Raw genomic sequence first — 20370 nt, forward strand, 5'->3', positions numbered from 1 at the left:
ACGTGAGGCAGATATAGTGGATTTATACAGCCGGTTTACACTTGTTAAGTTCTTCACACTCATGGGGCCTGTTACGTCACAGGCCCCTTTATTTTACATAGACTGGTGGCGTCGGCGAACACCCGGCCCGTTCCCCACGCCGGCCTGACCCCTTGGGGCTTCAGGCCTGGCTCTCCCACTGCTGTCTGTCGGCCAGGGGTACGGGTTCCCGAGAACTGCAGTACCTTGGCTGGGGGTCTGCTCAGCTGTCCTCAGGAGGGCCCCTTGTACCTCCGGTCTTGCCCCTCGAATCCCTGGCCTCCAATGGGGTTTGTTGAGAGGGGGTCCTGGCTGTTGTAGACTCGCCTCTCCGATTTTTACCCCAGGACCCCAGACATGACTAGGGTCTGGAGGCTCCCAGCCCCTGGCCCTTCTCTCCAGGGCTGAGGTCAGCCGAGTTCCCTGAGGAGCCTCGGTTGTCTGGATGAGGCCGGGGTGGCTACCCCCTTTCGCCTCCTCTGGGATCCCTCTCCCGACTGGAGAGGAGCGACCTCTCCCTAGGCCTCCCAGCCTCCTTATGAGGCTCCCCTTGTTCTGCTCCAGCCCCGCCCTTTCCGCCCACGTGCCTGCTGACTGCTCCCAGGAGGCACCAGGGCCTGCTCCCAGGGAAGGGACTTGGCTGGGGTCCCAGTCCTGATAGTAGTCCTGTTTTACTCCAGAGGAGGCCCTTACCCCTGAGGAGGACCCTGCTCCAGGTTGATTCCAGGCCACCTGGGCTGGGCCTAGGTGACAAGGGGTTGTCATTTTCTTCCTAGAAGCCCATGTTGAAGCAACACTGAGGCTGCAATCCTATGCACACCTTCTTGGGAGTAAGCTCCACTGAACATAATGTGAATTACTTCTGAGTAGACCTGTGTAGGATTGCGCTGTGTGTCATCATATAGGGTCAATTCTAGAGGCTTTGTGTGTGTGTGTGTGTGGGGGGGGGAAACCAGCAAACTGTGAAGGAGCTACACAGATTTCACCCACCTCCCAGATATTTTACTCCCGATTTTGAAAATGGGCCCAGGCATTGGGAATTAAACGAGGACAAAGAAATTCAATAATAAAAACAAATTCTTCTGGTGAGGGGAAGGGACTTTGCCCACATTTAAGGAGGCAGCAACAACTGGAAGAGGTGATGTTGGAGCTTTGCTCTGCTGCCTTTCTTTCTTTGCCTTTGCCCAGCAACTCTATGAGGCAGTAAAGGTTGAGGGGACAAGATAGCCACAGTTCTTACCCCTAGTAGCTGCTGGCTTCTGACACAGGCCTGACGTAAACAGTTCCCAGGAAAATGGACACTAGCCATTTATATTTGCCTTTTAAAAATTGTGTTATTTTAAATTTGTTGTTTGCAGTTTCAGGAGTTATGTGTCCAAAAAGTGGCACAAAAATACAAGCATGAATTAGTGCATAAAATGGGCACTCTACCTCGAAGTTTCAACTCATTCAGGTGAGCAAGAGTTTGCCCAGGATTGTTCAGACAAACTCACAGATTGCATACCTGCCTCCCCACCACAAAGGAAAAAAAAACCTCAAGGGATGTCACTGTGTCTTGTGTACTACCCCAGGAATGCATGTCTTGGGAACCTTAAGACTCACCCTTGGAGACATTTACATGCCTCTCTGTCGCATCAGCAATTACTGTCTAAGATGGGTGAAATGCTGGGAAACACTCAACTTGTGATCTGCCTCATGGTCTACTGAAATATTCTTTGCCAGCAAACAGATATATTTTTGACACAAAAATGGAAACATGGGAAATTTGGCTTAGCTCTAATTAAAATTCTGCACATTTATCATTCATTTCTGCAAGTTTCCTTTTTGAACCATTCATGCCATAAACATTTTGAAAAGGGAAGGCTGATCACTATCCTGTGAAAGACAGAGGAATTTGAAGGCACCAAGGCAATACTTAAAAACAAATATTTTGTTCAAACTTTGCATTACAATTAGAGGTTTAATGAAACGGTTTAATTAGTTTATTTCAAACTTTGCATAACAATTACAACTTTAATGAAATGGGAAAGTTATGATTTGTGCTTCTCCAAAACAGATGGTATCGTACATCTCCAAAGTAAACCAGTTTCAATAAAGACAAAGCCTTCAGAAAGTAGAATTGTCACATGCAGTAATTAAACTAAGTATGTGTTGAGATTTTAGGCAAAAGAGTCTGCATATCTGTACAGCTCTCAAAATACCATGAACAGAAATTTAGTGCCAAATCTGTCTGTGTAAATTTTGCTTTAAGCCATTTCTGCCCATCATTGCATATACGCAACAGGGATCAAATGTGTACACCTGTGGGCTGGGCAGAAATGGGTTAAGGTAAAATTTTAGCGGCAATTCTACCCTCAGTGGAATGAAAGTAAAACAATGGAAACTGAACTTGGAAGGAAAACTGAATAAATGGCCTTTATGATACCACTGGATAATTTCCAACCTTAAAATGATTACACAATATTATTTTAATTGACATAGTCTTATAATTAGTGAAAAAAGTGCAGATTAAGGGTACTTGCTATCTACTACTGAGAATACTAAGGAATTGTCTATTGGGCATATTGAACAATACACAGTTTTCAGTTTCAATATATATTAAAATTATGACAATCCCTCAATGATCATTTATTTTTAGCTCTGCTTGGTAAGGCACAGATTACTTGTTCACTCTCTGTAAAGCCTTGAGGGATTAGGGATGCTTCCTTTCCAAGGTCTTAACACCTGGGTCTTAACTCTCTAGTAGTCTGGCACTCCACCAGAACTATAAGCAGAAATGAAAGCAGAATCGTTGGAGCTCTTCAAATGAAACTGGCTTTTATTTACAAGGACAACTTTGGTAGCAGTATTTCTCTCATGTAGTTCAACACTGACATCCAGCACTCTTCTGACTCCCACATAGAATGGCTAGGAGCTGGCCCTTATATACTCTTTAGGGCTGCTTCTTCTTTTTTGTTTTAGTTCTTTGGGAAGGTAATTCAAGCCAAACTGCTAGCTGGATTTCTGACCATTCTTTAATCTTTCCGTGAGTAAGGTTATCAGATATAAAGGGGAACAGAGTGCCTATACCTTTAACCATTGTATAGAAGATTCAATTTTGGCAAGGTTTTTTTAAAACCCTTCCATGTTGAGCTGCACCTGCCAAAATCTATGCAATGGATAAAGGTATAGGTATCCTGTCCCCCTTTGCATCTGGTGATCCTACTCCTGACAAGAATATATTTCGGAGTTAGACTGCACGATCACAGACTATGATTCATTGTACTTAAAAGGAAGTGCAAATTAGAAAAGAAACAAGTTATGGCGAATACCAACAGAAGGTCTGTAACTTTCCATCTGCATTGCAGGGATGTTACATGCATACTGTAAGTACCTATGTCAGAGCAAATATTTATAGGCTGTAATGGATCTATTAAGTTTAAGGGTTTACATTAGAAAGCAAGGACAATTGTATTCATCTCTCAAGACAGTCCTGATCCTAGCTGCCTTATCAGTCAATCGATCCCCCATTTCCCCCCTGAGGAAATTGCTTTAAGATTGGTGACATTCTACCTGAACAGCATTTAATTGAAGCCTTTCCATGAAATGGCCAAGAAGAAAGTTGACAGGGTTCTCTGGGCTGGTACTAAGAAACATAAGAAGCGTCTTTTCTCCCAATTTCTACAACTCAGTCAGAATGAAAGAAGAATTGTTCACTGAGTGATATGATAATGCCTAGCTGACAATGCTACACCGATCCAATTATTGCAAGATCATTTCCCATATAATATTACACTCCCCCATGTAATTACTTAACTTGCAATGTCACATCAATATTTGATTAAAACCTGAAAATGAATGATCAACAAAGCCACTATGCAGTGGCCTCGTGGCAGCGTTCTGGCAAAGGGTGGACCATGATATAGATGTAGGATGGAAAGATGAAACAGCTGGGGGTGGGAATGTTTCAGCCACGTAAGGCAAACCTGTTAATTCATTACCATTCATACATTTTGTTAAACAAGAAGTGTATTTCAGGATATTGTACAGGTTGCCTTTAGATGCAAGTCACTTGACAATTTAATTCCAGTGATCATCTAGTCATAGTTTAATAAAGAAAAAGGCAAAGAACCACGTGCTTTGCACCGTAAACATATCCCCTGGATTGATAACAAATTCTACACATTTCCTTTCTTGTGTTCTTATAATATGCATTTATTTTCAACTATATAGTTAACGTAGCAAATGGGCATATTAATCCATTTCTGCCCAGCCCACAGGTGTACTCATTTGATCCCTGTTGCGTATATGCAACGTTGGGCATAAATGGCTTAAGAAGACCTATTAAAAGACTGTGATAGAGTTAAAGCAGCATTAGTCCCCTGAAGTAATAGGAGGCACTTTTCGTTGCCCTGCCTAGGCAGCCATCCAAGGCATCTCCTTGCCAACCAGACACAACACTCAAACTGCATCACTCATCAAACTGCATCAAAACTTCATGATTGAAGAACAATCTTTCTGCAGCCTAGCAATGTCCAAAGATGTTTCAGCTCAAACCCAGAAAAACATCTCTAGCTGGTCTTGATTTCCAATTAATTAGAGTTTATTGCTAGTGGACAAGCTATGCTAAATCTAAAGAGAGACCCTGAATAACAGGTCAGTGTGCCCCATACTGGTACTTAAGGATCACTGAGCCCCACATTTTTCTACCATAGATCAGATGTTTGAGGACATTAAAAAAGACTCATATATTGTATATTTCAGTTTGGACTGTATAAGCTGCCTTGGGTGGCTTATAAAATGGAAACCTCCCTTGGGATAGAAAATGTAGTGTATAAATCTTTTAAATAAATAAATATGTTACAAGAATAATTTATGCAGTTATGAATAAGCTAGTTTGTTTTGCTGGACATTTTCAGGAAAAAAAAAAAAAAAACATACATAAGAACAGCCCCACTGGATCAGGCCATAGGCCCATCTAGTCCAGCTTCCTGTATCTCACAGTGGCCCACCAAATACTCCAAATCCTGTTGGATTTCTTAAAACTTCCAAATATTAGTGGAAGGGGCTTCTGGCCACAGAGTATCACAGCAAGGAAAGGTTATTATCCAACTCCAAATTCCAAGAAAAACCACAGGATTTGTTATGAAATCCTATCCCCCTTCCTGGGCCTGATTCGCCAACATGGATCAACGCAGACTTGCACCAGCTATATCGCTAAGTAGGTCCAAGTTGACCCATTGCAGCTGCTGGGGCTTATCCCAGGGCAATGGGACACCCTGAGGAGACCTCCAGCAGCTGAAATTCCCCCATGGGATGCAGTGTAGCCCATGCCAGCACCGCTACATTGGTGCAGGGGAATTAGGTAGGACTGGGCTTCTCTATCTGTTCACATATATACAGTGGGAGAAGAAAAGAAAACATCTGAATGGAATTTTTGGCAGTGCTATTGATTCAATATTATATTGTCCCATATGGTTTATCTAGAATTCATGTTTTAATGTGTATGGATGCGAATTGGTTGCTTTAATTTTCTATGTTAATTTTGCACGATGTTAATTTTGTGTCTTTTTTTTCTAATGATATATATATACATTTTAAAAAGAACTAAACAAATTACAGTTTTGCATGACATTGCCAAGCTGCTACCCATTTGTGAATAAAAGTACATTTTTATACTCCTGCTTCATTCAAGTGATGCCAGGCCTTTTCATCATCTGCTGCAGAAATTCAGATTATAGTCTACAATGAGTTATATTCCTCCAGCTGAGGGAAGCTGACTTCAGCTCTAATTTCTCAGCAGGGAGTGGGTGTTTCATCATGTACCAGGCATATTATATTGCTGTCTAAATGGGCAAACTGTTATCTAGGCCATATGGTAGCTTTCATTAGAACCGGGAAGGAAAGGCCTCAGCTGGTTCTACCTTGAGAATATCCAAATCCTGCTGTCTCATTGGTTGTTAGGTTTACTAGATAATAATCAAACTCTTTTAAAAACTAAAACCTAGATAATCACTAAGTTTAAGGAGTGGCATGTTGAAACTATTGACAGTTTTTCATTTCATTACAGAGGAAACTTCAACATATGAATGTCTCCATCACACTAAATAAATAAAGTAATGACAGATTCAATTCCTATGTCAGCTTTGCATTGGTGTGCCATGCACCACAATGGCTGCATTATGGCAGTAGCAAAGCAGCCTCTGCTATCACATGCTGCCAGGCTGCTGGTGGGGAGGCCAGAGCAGTCTATGGATGAGCAGAGTACCACGCAGGGGGTGGAATGGAGTGAGGGGGGTGAGGGGAGAGCAGAACAAGGGGAGGGCAGAATGGGAGAGGGGGTGGGTGGAACAGGGCAGTGATGGGGATGATCAGACCTGGGGGCAGGTTTGGCGGTGGCGAAAGCTGAAACCCTGCCTGGGCCACCTTCACAGATCGACTTCAACTTGCACCAGTTGATAGAGCTGGCACAGGTTTGAATTGACTCATGGTGGGTGCTTGGATTTACCCTGAGGCAAGGAAACTAATGTGCCCCTGCCCCAAGGAGGCTTCCAGTGGTCAAAAATCCTCCATGGGATACAGCAGAAGCTGTGTTGGGGCTGCTGCATCACTCTGCAGTGATTTAGTTAGGATTGGGTGGTTAGACTCCTACATGTCTTGTAATATTCATTTCTGCGAGTGCAGAAGAATTAAGGAAGCAACCTGCCTGTATTGGCAAGAGAAAGCAACTATTTTAAGAATGTTAGCCTTTGACGCTTGGTGTCCTTTAATAGCTTTAATAGCTTTAGTACCATTAGGAGATATGCTGGGATATAGGGAAGGAGGCTAATTTCACAGCAGACAGAGAGTTCTCAGTTTTCTACCATTCAGGAAGTTATGAAAGCAGCAGATGGTGAAAGACACTCTCAGTGGCTGAACTTCACTTGGTTTCTTTGGTTCCACTGATTCTCTAAAGTCTGAACATGAGCATTTTACTGATTCTTTGCATGCTGATTCATTTGCATGCTAGGTCCCATTACATCTGATGGTGCTTACTCACAGACAAGTATGCACAGGATCACAGTAGTTTTCTACATACTAGTAGAATACAAATGTTTCTAAAGATCTAGCTTCTTCAGAACTCAGGGCACCATACAAGAGGTTCCCATTTTATCATTACAATGATACTGTACACAGGAACAACTTAAGGCAAGCCACCATTTCTCAGCCTCAAGTTATCCAATTTGTTTCATGGCAAAGCATAGGGGTTTCCCACCTCTAGGTAATATATAAAGAATCATTTAATTGCACTAAAAGCCCATTCCTATGGTTTTCTCCACTACAGCATGCAGCCACACCAAAAACAGGCTGCAGTGCGTACTATGGTGGGGAGAGTGATTGGGAGGCTTGGAAGGGGGAAATATTTTCTTTTACCCCTCCGTAAGCTCCTTGGCTGCCAGTGAGTGTCCTCAGATCTGCATCAGTTGTTTAGCTGGTGTGCAAATCTGAGGAGTCAGAGGGTGTATTGGCTCGCTCTGGAGGGGATAGCACTGATGCAAGATGCCTGCGCCGGGAGCCAGCCCTTTCTCCAACATGCTCTGGCCCTACCTTGATCCCACCTACCCCTGCTGCATTCCACCCCCATCTGCAGGCCTTCTTCCTGCCACCATGCTCAAGGCCTCTGTGGTGTCTCCAGTGGTGGTCCAAAAGTGCTACACACGCTTCTGGATCACCATTTGCTGGAAAGTGTGTTGCCCTGCTGGAACTCTAGCTCTGGTGTGGATCACGGGTATAGTATGGGCTATTGCTTTCCTAATTCTAAGCATTTAGCCCACACTTGATGTGTAATACCTTTTTCAATATGTAGTTCTGTAGTATCACTAAGAAGAAATGTACACTGTAGTATCAAGGCAAGCACTGAATGTTATGTTACAAAGAAGAAGCCAGCTTTGAATCTTTTGTCACCAATCTCTTGCATTTTGATGTGTTGGTTTCAGAATAACCAAAGCCTAATTAAAATGAATTTTGTTGGATATAATGCAACATGACTCAGCACTTCCCACCTCATAACAATACTGATCTAGAAAACCATGACAGTGACACCTATAAACAAGGACTGTGTAACAGGATAGGTCAGAATAGTTTTGCATAAACCCTCATTAGCAATGTTAACCAACTGAAAAGTGAAACTCTGACATCACTGTACTAATATTTGAAATATCAACAAAACAATCACAGTAAATAAGAAATGCTGGTAGTGAAATGATGTACTAAAAATAACTGCAAACCATAGATTTATTTATAGCATTTGTAGCCCATCTTTCACCAAGGTGTCTCAAGGCAGCTTATATATGAAATAAAATAGAAACATGAACTACCATATGAAAGTCGCAAGATATGCTGATAAAAACCAGCGGTGTCAGCAATACAAATCTAGTATAAAGAAGGTAGATGAGACAATTCAAAGGATGCTTGTGTGTGTGTTTCAATTCAAAAACTAGTAAAGACATTACAGAAAAGGTTGGATTTCACCAGGTGCCTAAATGAGAGTGCAGAAGGTGCCAGGAGAACATATATTGTGGAGATGGTTCCAAGCTTGGGTGCCACCACTGAAAAAGGCATACAGATGGCCCGTGTTATCCATGGATTTGGAACCCATTGATTTCTTCATCCATGGGTTCCAAACCTGCAGGAAAGGGTCCATCCGCACCCTCTGAAGGAACAACATACTCCAGAAATTAATAGGAACAAGAATGGGGATCTTCAGCCACTACTCTCAGAACATCAGCATTAGGATTGATCTACTCTGCAGCAGAATACTGTGCTCCAGTATGGCTTAACAGCTGTCATACTAACAAGATCTATGCCAGATTAAATGAAACCATGTGGATCATAAGCGGCTGTATAAGACCCCCAACTGTCAGTTGGCTCCCCATTTTGAGCCACATAGCCCCACGGAGACAAGCCACGGACAACCCACCAGCCCTGCGGAGACAAGAGGCTTTAGTGAAGAATATAGCAAAATCACCAACAACCCACTTTTACCAGTACAGGCCGTTCTTCCTCATCTATCAATCGGTAGGCTTAAATCCAGGAAGCCTTCTCTGGCACTCGCACAACTTCTGCACAATACTTTCAACATCAATGCCCAAAGGAACGTTAAATGGGCAGTCGAACAGACAGAAACAGGTAGATATATAGACAATCCTACACTTAAGGTGCCAGGTTTCAACTTACCTAGCCAGCACGGGAAAACTTTGAACAGGATCTGTACCCTACATGGTATCTGCCAGGACTCAATGTTTAAATGGGGGCTAGTATCTACCCCTCAGTGTGATTGTGGGTTCTCCCATCAAACCATATACCACACTGTGTCTGACTGCAAACTGAGGGCTTATACTGGCCCATGGTCTGACTTTTTCAATGAAGGTAACTCTGTCCTTGAATGGCTGGACATTAATATTCGATCTAGTTTAATTGTTACATAAGTCCATGTATTATATGAAATACACTAAATAACTAAATAAATAAAATGAAGGCTTTCTGAAACCCACAGAGGCTGCTCACATCTGTCCATGGTCTCTGTGAGTTTCAGAATGAAGCCTGGAGCGATTTAAAGTGAACATCCAGTTTTCAGCTAAAACCAGAAGTTCACTTTAAATTGCTCTGGGTGGCTTTCTGAGGCCCACACCACTGACAGCCTCTGTGGGCATCCAGAAAGCTGCCTGAAGCATTTTAAAGGGAACTTCCAATCCCCCCCCCCCAGAAAATCAGAAGTTCCTTTTAAATTGCTCCAAGCTTCATTTTGAAGCCTGAAGAGGCTACAGGCAGATATGCACAGCCTCTGTGGGCTTCAGAAAGCCTCTGGAAGCGATCCGAGCACTGCTCCAGTCACCCTTGGAGACTTAAAGGGCCCTCAACATCTGTGGAACTCAGTATCTGTGGGAGTTCCAGTATGTTTTCAGTATGCATCCAAGCTACTTCTGAAAGTGGGAGGGTCCCTGAAGAAAATGTTAACAGACTCTGGCTCTTTGCTTAGCTCCCAAGATTCAGAAAATGAATTTGCAAAAGCATAACTGCAGTTCACAAACTGTTTCTTTGATAGGGAATGAGCTGACTTATTTGCAGGAATGTTGACTAAACAGTTGATTAATTGCAGCACACGCTGTATCCTAACCCCTGCTTCCTGTCCAGACAAACTTACACAGGCTTTTCAGATGTGTGCCAGCTATATAGATGGCATAGATCTAAGTAGCCTTAGATCAGGCAGGCTGGAGTGTTACTTGGGGTAATCTCCAGCCTGCTCCTAACCTGTGCTGGATACAGTGCAGGTCATGTGGCATGGCTATACTGGCTCAGGTTAGGATTGCACTGCTAGTTCACTTATTTAAGAGTATTTATAGACCTGCCTTTCTTAGACATGTGTGTTGCAAGTATACACATGCTGGAGAAATGCTTGCAACGACAGCATTCTTGGCCTATTAAAAAAAGAAAACAATATTTCTGCACATTAATATTAATTTAAGGACAGCCGCTCAAAAGCAGCTGTGCCTAGAAATTGAACACCAGGCAGGAGCTAAATAGATTACAAAACTTTAATAACTACAACTTAAAGTTTAATGAGCCAGTGGTAGTGTCCATTTTTGCCCAGCCAACAAAAACAAGAAGAGTAGGAACTGATCGAAACAAACTGTAAATAAAACTGGCATAAGGCCATAAGTAAGCAGAGCCATCATTGGGAAGTCGGCAGTGGTAATGCGGAATTTAGCAGGAAAAAATCAGATTTTTTTAAGATCAGACAACTATCTCAGTGATCCATAAATGCATTGATTCATATATGCAAGAATATCCAAGAAACATTTAATTGAAATCTCTTATTAAACCAGAAGCTAGGGATTTTGAAAAAGACACTAAAAATATCCCACTTCTGCTCTTTCTTCTTAATCACTGATTGATCCAAACTGAACAGTAGCTTTAAATAGGTGCCAAGGAAGTTACTGTTAGAAGATCATTTAATCATGCATAATAATGTAAATATTCTTTCAAATATTTGCAGAGAGAATATTGTAGAATCAAGCTAACTTGCCAGACAAGCTAACCAGACAAGCTCACTCAAATATCACTACAACTAATTGTGTCTTCTCACTTCTACCAACATCTGTTTTTCCACACTTTCCATTTCCATCTGTACTCCTCAATGGCCCATAACTCTCCACCTCCTTCACCACCACCACTTCCTACTGCCATGTTATTCTAAGTGGTACCAACTGTCTAACTATCCTTCAGCTAGGAAATAAAAATGAATAGCTATCCTGGCTCCCAGCATTTTCCTGCTTGTAAAGTGCTGAAACAAGCAACTGCAAAATGAATTGTCAGTAGGAAAAACAAGAAGTGTCTATAACAGGTGGTGTCAAACTTTTTCATACAGTGGGCAGAAGTTAACAATCAAGGTGCCTGCTGAGGACCAGAAGTGACATCATTAAGCAGTAAGTGATGTTATTACGTAGTTGATGGCCAGAAATAAGCACTTTGTTGTCATACAGAAACACATTAGCTGCAAACAACAGAAGAGAAAACATGCAATGTTGGTATATTTTAAAGATATGAGAGAGCCTGATTATCATGTGGGTTGCCCTTTTAGCAGGGCTGTTCCTGCAAAGGTGTCATTTTGCAGCTTATCAGCTGAGAGGTCATCTGCAAAGTAATGCTGCCCAGCCCCTTGGCAGTGTTTTCCTCTCTCAACCATCTTGTTCTGTCCTTTCCTCTGTAGTGTTCCTTGCCTTGTAAGGTTTCTTTCCATTTTTCCCTCTCAAAGCCTTGGTAAAAGTGGCATTGCTAAAAGAGTAGTGCTGGGACAGCCCAAATATAACAGGGGCCAGAAAGAGAGCTTCTGGGAATTGCATCTGGCCTGCTGGCCTTAAGTTTGACACACCTGGTCTATATTGTTGTATGCACAAGGAATTCCTGTACATCATCCACCATTTTGTGCCTTGATCTATCAATGATAATATGCACAGGATACTATTTACATCCGTGGTTTTTCTCGGTGGGCAGGAAAAAGTTGCACAGGCTGGAGGCACTAGGCTATCATAACTGCAGTCCAGGTTTGTAAGATAATTATACTGCTCGCTCGCTCTCTCTCTCTCTCTCTCTCTCTCTCTCTCTCTCTCTCTTTGGAGCAAAGCCCATTGTTACAACCCACTTGGCAACATCAAGCCAAGGATTACAACCTTACTCACCAGGGAAGTGCCACGGCTTTGATTTGTTTCTTTTTTAAAGACAAAATCGCTTCAACTATGGAGATAAACCGGCTCTTCCATTCATTGGAGAATAAACCACAGAACATAAATTAAGCCTTGCTGCTTTAAATTTTACAATTTCCAAAGTGAAATTTTTAATGCAATTTTGCAATTGGTGGGATTTAAGAAAACCATTAATACCAAATTAATTGTGACTCATGCCTGAAATTTCACCTGGAAGCATGGTCAATAGATTGTTTCCTGTAATGGGATGTAACCCAGTAAAGCTTGTGATAGATTAGAGCCCGTTTTAAGCTAACCAGAAATTAGCCACTGTTGTCAGGAAACTCTATACATATCATTCTGTCTAGTGTGACCAGCTACAATTAGGAAGCCTTTGTATAGATGTGCATTGTACTTTGGAGAGATCGGATAATTAGCATGTAAGGTTAGGAGGAGGATTGCTTTCAATGAGGAAATGCCATTCACTAAAGGCTTTACTTCTTGTACACTTCCTTACAAATAGTGGGATTTACAGTAATACAGGTGGTTCCTTTTACGTGCTGGTCCAAGACTGAAGAAAAAGATGAGATGCTTTTTTTTAACTGAAGACTATATGATGGTAAAACTGTGATACGTCTCTTTGGATGGGCCACAAGCATAGATGGAAAGCATGACACACCAAGCTAATTTTTCCTTTGTCACCATACTGTTGTATAGTGTGAATGTTCCTGTATGAATAAGGAATCATTGTGTATCTCAGATCAGTGTTCAGCCTGTAATTGATGTAGTTGTTTATATATCATTTTTATAAATTGTTATTGTTAGGAATATTTACTGTATTGCTACATATATCCTACCTTTCAATCCCAAATGACCCCCAAACCAGCATATTAAAAATCAAAATACAAAAATATGTAAAACCACAGCATCAACATGAAATAAAAATAAATCACATTAGAAATAGATATCTGTCAGTGCAATCCTGATCAGCCTTGCACTGACAGAACAAGCACACACACTGTCACACATGTGCTTAAGGCATCTTGTGGCATTTGGAGGCTCATGGTACAAGCTGGCAGCAGTCTAAGGGCTGTGCCCCCTAGAGAAGATATTTCTACAGGTCAGAGAGGGGGGCAGGGAGAGGGCAGAACAGGATGAAAGAAGGAGTGTAAACAGGCAAGGGGACTGGGAGAAGGGGCTGGATCAGTCCCGGGGGGGGGGGACACAGGGATAGCAGCAGAGGGCTCCACTGTATCCTATCACCCTTCTTGGGCGTCTAAGAACATATCTCTGAATAGAGATGAATTGATCTCTACACCCATACTGAGATAAAAAGTAACTGTTTATCATCTTTGTTCCCTTCTATGAGCATGCACTGATATAATGCTAGTTGGATTTAACAAAAATGTAGAAAATAATGGTTGATGTGAAAGTAGGGGTTCCCGGTCTCATCACCAATCCTAAACTTCCTTGTCTAGGGTTCAAACTGAAGAACAGTGAGGATGCATGTGCTTAATCCTCCCCCCCATCCCAATTTTTCTGCTCACTGAAAATGACACTCAGCTGGAAAGAACATGGAACAATTTCTGTAATTACCTGAGAAAACACTCTATACTTGTGAAAATAGGGCCTACTTCTCACCTGCTGATAAGACTGCTGTTCTCCTGAATTCTACGCCAACACCGTTGTTACATGTCTTTCAGCTATTAACTTTGAAATGATATGCCCATATTACATACTTCAAGCATTTCTGGTTACGAAAAGCAAATGGAAATTGCTCTATATATCATCCAAAACAAGAAGGGAAAAAAGGGTCTTGTGGCAACTTAAAAGACTAACAAATCCATTGTGACATAAGAAGAGCCTTGCTGGATCAGGCCAAGAGCCCATCTAGTCCAGCTTCCTGCATTTCACAGTTGCCCACCAGATGTCTTTGGGAGCAATCAAGACAATGAGATACCTGTATTCTGCTGCTACTCCTTTGCAACCTGCCTTGCTGCCACTCATAAGAACAGCCCCACTGGATCAGGCCATAGGCCCATCTAGTCCAGCTTCCTGTATGTCACAGCGGCCCACCAAATGCCCCAGGGAGCACACCAGATAACAAGAGACCTGCATCCTGGTGCCCTCCCTTGCATTGGCATTCTGACATAACCCATTTCTAAAATCAGGAGGTTGCACATGCACCTCATGGCTTGTAACCCATAATGGATTTTTCCTCCAGAAACTTGTCCAATCCCCTTTTAAAGGCGACCAGGCCAGACGCCATCACCACATCCTGTGGCAAGGAGTTCCACAGACCAACCACATGCTGAGTAAAGAAATATTTTGTTTTGTCTGTTCTAACTCTCCCAACACTCAATTTGAGTGGATGTCCCCTGGTTCTGGTGTTATGTGAGAGTGTAAAGAGCATTTCTCTATCCACTCTGTCCTTCCCGTGCATAATTTTGTATGTCTCAATCATGTCCCCCCTCAAGCGTCTCTTTTCTAGGCTGAAGAGGCCCAAACGCCGTAGCCTTTCCTCATAAGGAAGGTGCCCCAGCCCCGTAATCATCTTAGTCACTCTCTTTTGCACCTTTTCCATTTCCACTATGTCCTTGTTGCGATGCAGCGACCAGAATTGGACACAATACTCCAGGTATGGCCTTATCATAGATTTGTACAACGGCATTATAATACTAGCCATTTTGATCTCAATACCCTTCCTAATGATCCCAAGCATAGAATTGGCCTTCTTCACTGCCGCCGCACATTGGGTAAACACTTTCATCGACCTGTCCACCACCACCCCAAGATCTCTCTCCTGATCTGTCACAGACAGCTCAGAACCCATTAGCCTATATGTGAAGTTTTGAATTTTTGCCCCAATGTGCATGACTTTACACTTACATTGAAACGCATCTGCCATTTTGCTGCCCATTCTGCCAGTTTGGGGAGATCCTTCTGGAGCTCCTCACAATCACTTCTGGTCTTCACCACTCGGAAAAGTTTGGTGTCATCTGCAAACTTAGCCACCTCACTGCTCAACCCTGTCTGCAGGTCATTTATGAAGAGGTTGAAGAGCAGATCCTTGGGGCACACTGCTTTTCACCTCTCTCCATTGTGAAAATTGCCCATCGACACCCACTCTCTGTTTCCTGGTCTTCAACCAGTTCTCAATCCATGAAAGGACCTGCCCTCTAATTCCCTGACTGTGGAGTTTTTCCAGTAGCCTTTGGTGAGGGACCGTGTCAAACGCCTTCTGAAAGTCCAGATATATAATGTCTATGGGTTCTCCCGCAACCACATGCCTGTTGACCTTTTCAAAGAATTCTATAAGGTTTGTGAGGCAAGATTTACCCTTGTAGAAGCCATGCTGATTCTCCCTCAGCAAGGCCTGTTCGTCTATGTGTTTTGAGATTTTATCTTTGATGAGGCATTCCACCATCTTACCCAGTATAGATGTTAGGCTGACCGGCCTATAGTTTCCCGGGTCCCCCCTCTTTCCCTTTTTAAAGATGACATTTGCTATCCTCCAATCTTCTGGCACTGTGGCCGTTTTGAGGGACAAGTTGCATATTTTAGTCAAGAGATCAGCAACTTCATTCTTCAATTCTTTAATAACTTTTGGTGGATGCCATCAGGGCCCGGTGACTTATTGATCTTTAATTTATCAATGAAGTCTGAAACATCTTCTCTTTTAACCTCTACCTTGGCATTCAGAGATAGGCCACCTCTAAAACCTAGAGGTTGCATATAGTCATCACGGTTTGTAACCTGTGATGGACCTTTCCTCCATAAATCTGTCCAATCTACTTTTAAGGGCATCTAGGTCAGGTGCCAGGTGGCAAGGAGTTCCAAAGATTAATAATACAATGGGCAACTAAATATTTCTTTTTCTGTTCTGACTCTCCTGCCACTCTATTTTAGTGAATGTGTCCTGGTTTTGTTATTCTAAATAGAGAATTACCCTCTGTCCACTCTATCCATAATTTTACATGTCTCAGTCATGCACCCGCCCCCTCAAATGCTGTAGCCTTTCCTCATAAGAGATGTGCCCCAGCCCACTAACCATTTTGGTTTCTCTCACCTGCACCTGTCCTGATTCCATTATAACCTTTTTGAGATGCATCAACCAGAACTGGACACAATACTCCAGATGAGGCTTTACTCTCAATTTGTGCAATAGCATAATAACACTGGCCATTTTATTTGCAATCCCTTTAAAAAATTATCCCAAGCATGGAATTGACCCTCTTCACAGCTGTTCCACACTGCGTTGACACTCGCGCTATTCGTACCTTATAATTCTTAGTACCTTTATCATCAGTAAACCAGAACATTGTAGTTTTGCAACAAAGCAAAGGAAAAGGTACATGAAAAAGTAGCTGAGCTGCAGGTATTCCAGCATGAATGTAAGAAAACCACCAATGAGTGCCATCAGTGATACATTCACATATTATCCAAACATAGACCGGAATAAAAACCCAGGTGATCTTTTTAAAGCTTACCTCAAAAAAAATAAAACATCCTCCTCGAACTCGGATTAGTCAACTGCATTATCCAGTTTCCTTACATCGGGCATGTATTCCTGTTATCTGGCGTAGCTAGAAGGGACAGTAAGTATTGCAGGAGCCGCAACATGCTGTGTAACTGGCCCCTCCCACTCACCTTCTTACCATCACTACCCAGAATGGCTCCAATGGTGAGCAGGAGGAGCAGCTTACATAGTACGTTGTGGTGCCTGCAATACTTACTGCCCCCTATGTAGCCGCACTACTGCATGTAACCATAGCAGTGTCAGGAATCTTTCCCTTTCGCTATAGCCAGCAGAGCAGCAATCAAAGTAATTGAAAAGAGTTGAAGGGACTCTTCTGAAGAGTTGAAGAGCTGGGGGGACAAGATGGGGCTAGGCATTGATGGAGGGCTGATGAGAGGATTGCTACATTCCTGATGACCTCTTCAGAGGTTTAACAGTTCAGAAACAGACTTGGCTTTGTGGGAAAAAAAAGTGGTTTTGAAGAAAAAAGAGCCAATTTCTAAGTTTGGAGGAAAGCACTTTTTTTTTTTTTTCCCTAACCCAGTCCAGATCCTTGGGGGTTGGAGAAGGTTTGACCATCACTAACCCTGATTAGTTATCAACTATAATACTCTTTAGATGTTGCTGTTCAGATGTTGCATGGACACTGTCCACAGTTACAGAAGGATGGGACGGCACTTGCAAACCCTTCCCAAGCACCAGAAAGTTTCATATCCCCACCCCCACTCTCCCCAGGTAGTGTTTGTAGACAAACAGCATTCCAAATCATAGGGGGGGATCTTTCTCCAGGTACGCCATTTGCCTCTGAACACAAAACACTGTACCTAGGGCTACAGCAGAAGTGGGTTACAGTGTGAGCACCAAGGGTTCCTGCCATATTCCTGTCCTACCACTGTCCATGGTTATAATAACACCTGGAAAGGGCTTATATGAAATCTGTAACAGAATGGACTTCTACTGAATGAAAGCTATTCTTTACAAATGCATTGAGGAGCATATTCCTTGCACTAGGAAAGGAAAAAAGTAAACTCTGATATAACCTTTAAAAGTACCAGAAAATAATTAACGAGAGCTGGGAGAGAAGTAAATATAACTGACCTCCTGCACAATTCCCATCACAGATTAGATTCTAAAGTAACCTTTAAATGAAGGCTAGTTTAGTGTGGATTATAGGACACTTATCAGATGTAGTGTATATATTATGCTTTGTGGACGTATGTGGGAAAAGAAGTCCGTTATATAGTTCCATTCACTTAGTTAGAAGCTGTTCCTTCGCACAAATGGCTATAAAATGTGATGAGAGATGGCAATCCCATTCCTCAAAGGTTCAATAAAAATGAAAGTATTCAAAGATCAAAAAGCTATTTTCATATAAAATGATATTATGCTAATTGGCACTTTATGCACCTTGGCTGTTCTAAGGGCCATAAAACATTTATTTGTCATTAATCAAAACTGTGATCAAACCAAAGAGAACTTATTGCAGCATTGTTTTTTGTTTTTCCCCTAAAGAGGTAATTGGCAGATCTAAGTGTAAAATAGCCAAATGTAACACATCAAGAAAAGAAAATAACCAGATGGCAACTTTTCCTACCATTTCTGGGAGTCAAAGAACTCCTAGCTGCCATGTTTCTGCATGAATCGAAACATGCATCTACATAAAACTGTATATGAACAGGGTGACAGGATGCAATGGAGGACACTGCCTATACCTTTAACCATTGTATAGAAGAGGGAATTTTGGCAGGTCCAGCTCAACATGGAAGGGTTTAAAAAGCTGGACCTGCAAAAATTTCCTCTTCTATGCAATGGTTAAGGTTATAGGCACTCTGTCCTCCATTGCATCTGGTCACCCTGTATGTGAAATGTTCAATACAACCACTTTGGATAAACATGGATGGTGGTGCTGATTCAAGCTCCATGTTTCTTTACATAGGGTAAAAATGCATGTTTTGTATCATGGAATGTGATTTGTATCATCCTGAAACATAGCAGCTGGAATTTTGATCTTGCTCATGCACGCATGGTCATCTATTAATGACTGCAGCGTCAAATAATGTTTCAAATGTGTGCATGAGAAAAAAAAGTAGGCAGAACTTTCATTAATCCCCTTATCAGCTCAAACATAATGTTTCAAAATGAGTCAGCTCACATTCATTTACGACTCAACACATGAGAATGCATGTGTGAACTGGCCCAGGACACTGCCACCCACGACGAACTAAAACTGCATGGGACAAGTGTTGGACCCACGGCAGCACATGGCAACATAGGTCTGACAAATTGACAATATAACAACTGCTGTAGAAAGGTTTTGACTGATAGAAATTTCAGTTATTGTATCCTCCTGCCACAATCCTCTGGGACAAAAAGGAATACATGACTGATGTGTGTTCACTGACTTTATAACCTTCCCAAATCCAAACATGTTTAGCTAATCTACATTCACTCTAGCAAATCATGCACTTTTTTCGTACTCACCTCCGAAATAGGAGCCATCTGTCAACTTCATCTCTTTACTGGATTTAGTGATGACACCAGCGACCCCGTGTTGAATGAAATACATCTTTTTTCCCACAGCTCCTTCTCGGATAATGTAATCTCCAGGTTGGAACACCTCAAACCGCAGTTTGCTCAGCATGGCAGTTACAAAATTTGGGTCAGCATTCGCAAACAGAGGCATTGTGGCAACAAGCTTGCGGCAGTTGAAGTTGACAATCTCCTAAAATGGGAGGAAGATAATTGGGGTCATTGTTAAGTCCTGTTCAGGTGGAGGGAAATCAAATACAAACATATGCAGAATCACAGAACTGCAAGTGATCAAAAGATCACTTTTGATCAAAAGATCACCTAGTTTAGTCACCTAACACAACAAACCTACACAAACACACAACAAACCTATCCACACACTTGGAAACTTCCACAAAGACTGTACTGTAGCATGCCAGCCCTGGTAAGAAACCAAAGCAGTGAGATTAATGAGACCCTTGTCAAATATTTCCACATTCCACTAGTACAGTGTTCTTCAAACTATGGTCCACAGGCTGTATCCAGCGCAACTTAAGAGTCATCTTCTGCTTACTGTTCCAAAGCACTGCTGCCAATCTATTCACCTGATCTGTACAGAGCGACACTCTCGGCAGTTGCATCTGCCTGAAAATTCGGGCACAAAGCCTGCCTTGGCGATGGGCTACAGGCATAACTGCCTGGTATGTCGCTCTGTACATATCAGATGGACAGATTGGCAGCAGCTTGGCAGAACTGTAAGTACTGTTCAGAATGGGGACAGCTTTTTTTGTTGCACAGTGGTTGCGAGTTTGGCGACCACTGTACTAGTATATATGTTTCCCCGGTATCCATGGGGGGTATGTTCCCACCCCCATGGATACCATAAACCATGGATATGGAGGAACACAATCTCCACACCATGCCCATTACCCTTTTTTATCTTCTTTACAGTCACGCTAAGCAAGAATGTCTCTTCCTTTTACCAAATGCTATAAGCATGCAAGCTTATAGGAAGTCAAGCAGTCAGACAACCTGAATGCTAGAGAAGACTAAGCAAATGTTAACAGGAAGCAGGAAGTTTGCGTAAGTGGAAATACTGTGGGAAATCCACTAGAATTTATCTTC

At 42.3% G+C, this 20370-nt stretch overlaps 1 protein-coding gene across 1 annotated transcript in view; it reads right to left on the reverse strand.

The window, feature by feature from the left end:
* Window positions 1–20370, reverse strand: part of HCN1 (hyperpolarization activated cyclic nucleotide gated potassium channel 1) — a 196717-nt gene that overhangs the window by 14310 nt on the left and 162037 nt on the right. Inside the window, exon 6 of the mRNA XM_066616191.1 lies at window positions 19219–19459. Coding sequence (XP_066472288.1) covers window positions 19219–19459 — 241 coding nt within the window. The remainder of the gene's footprint in view (window positions 1–19218; window positions 19460–20370) is intronic.

Source organism: Tiliqua scincoides, chromosome 2, assembly GCF_035046505.1.
Source record: "Tiliqua scincoides isolate rTilSci1 chromosome 2, rTilSci1.hap2, whole genome shotgun sequence".
NCBI lineage: Eukaryota > Metazoa > Chordata > Lepidosauria > Squamata > Scincidae > Tiliqua > Tiliqua scincoides.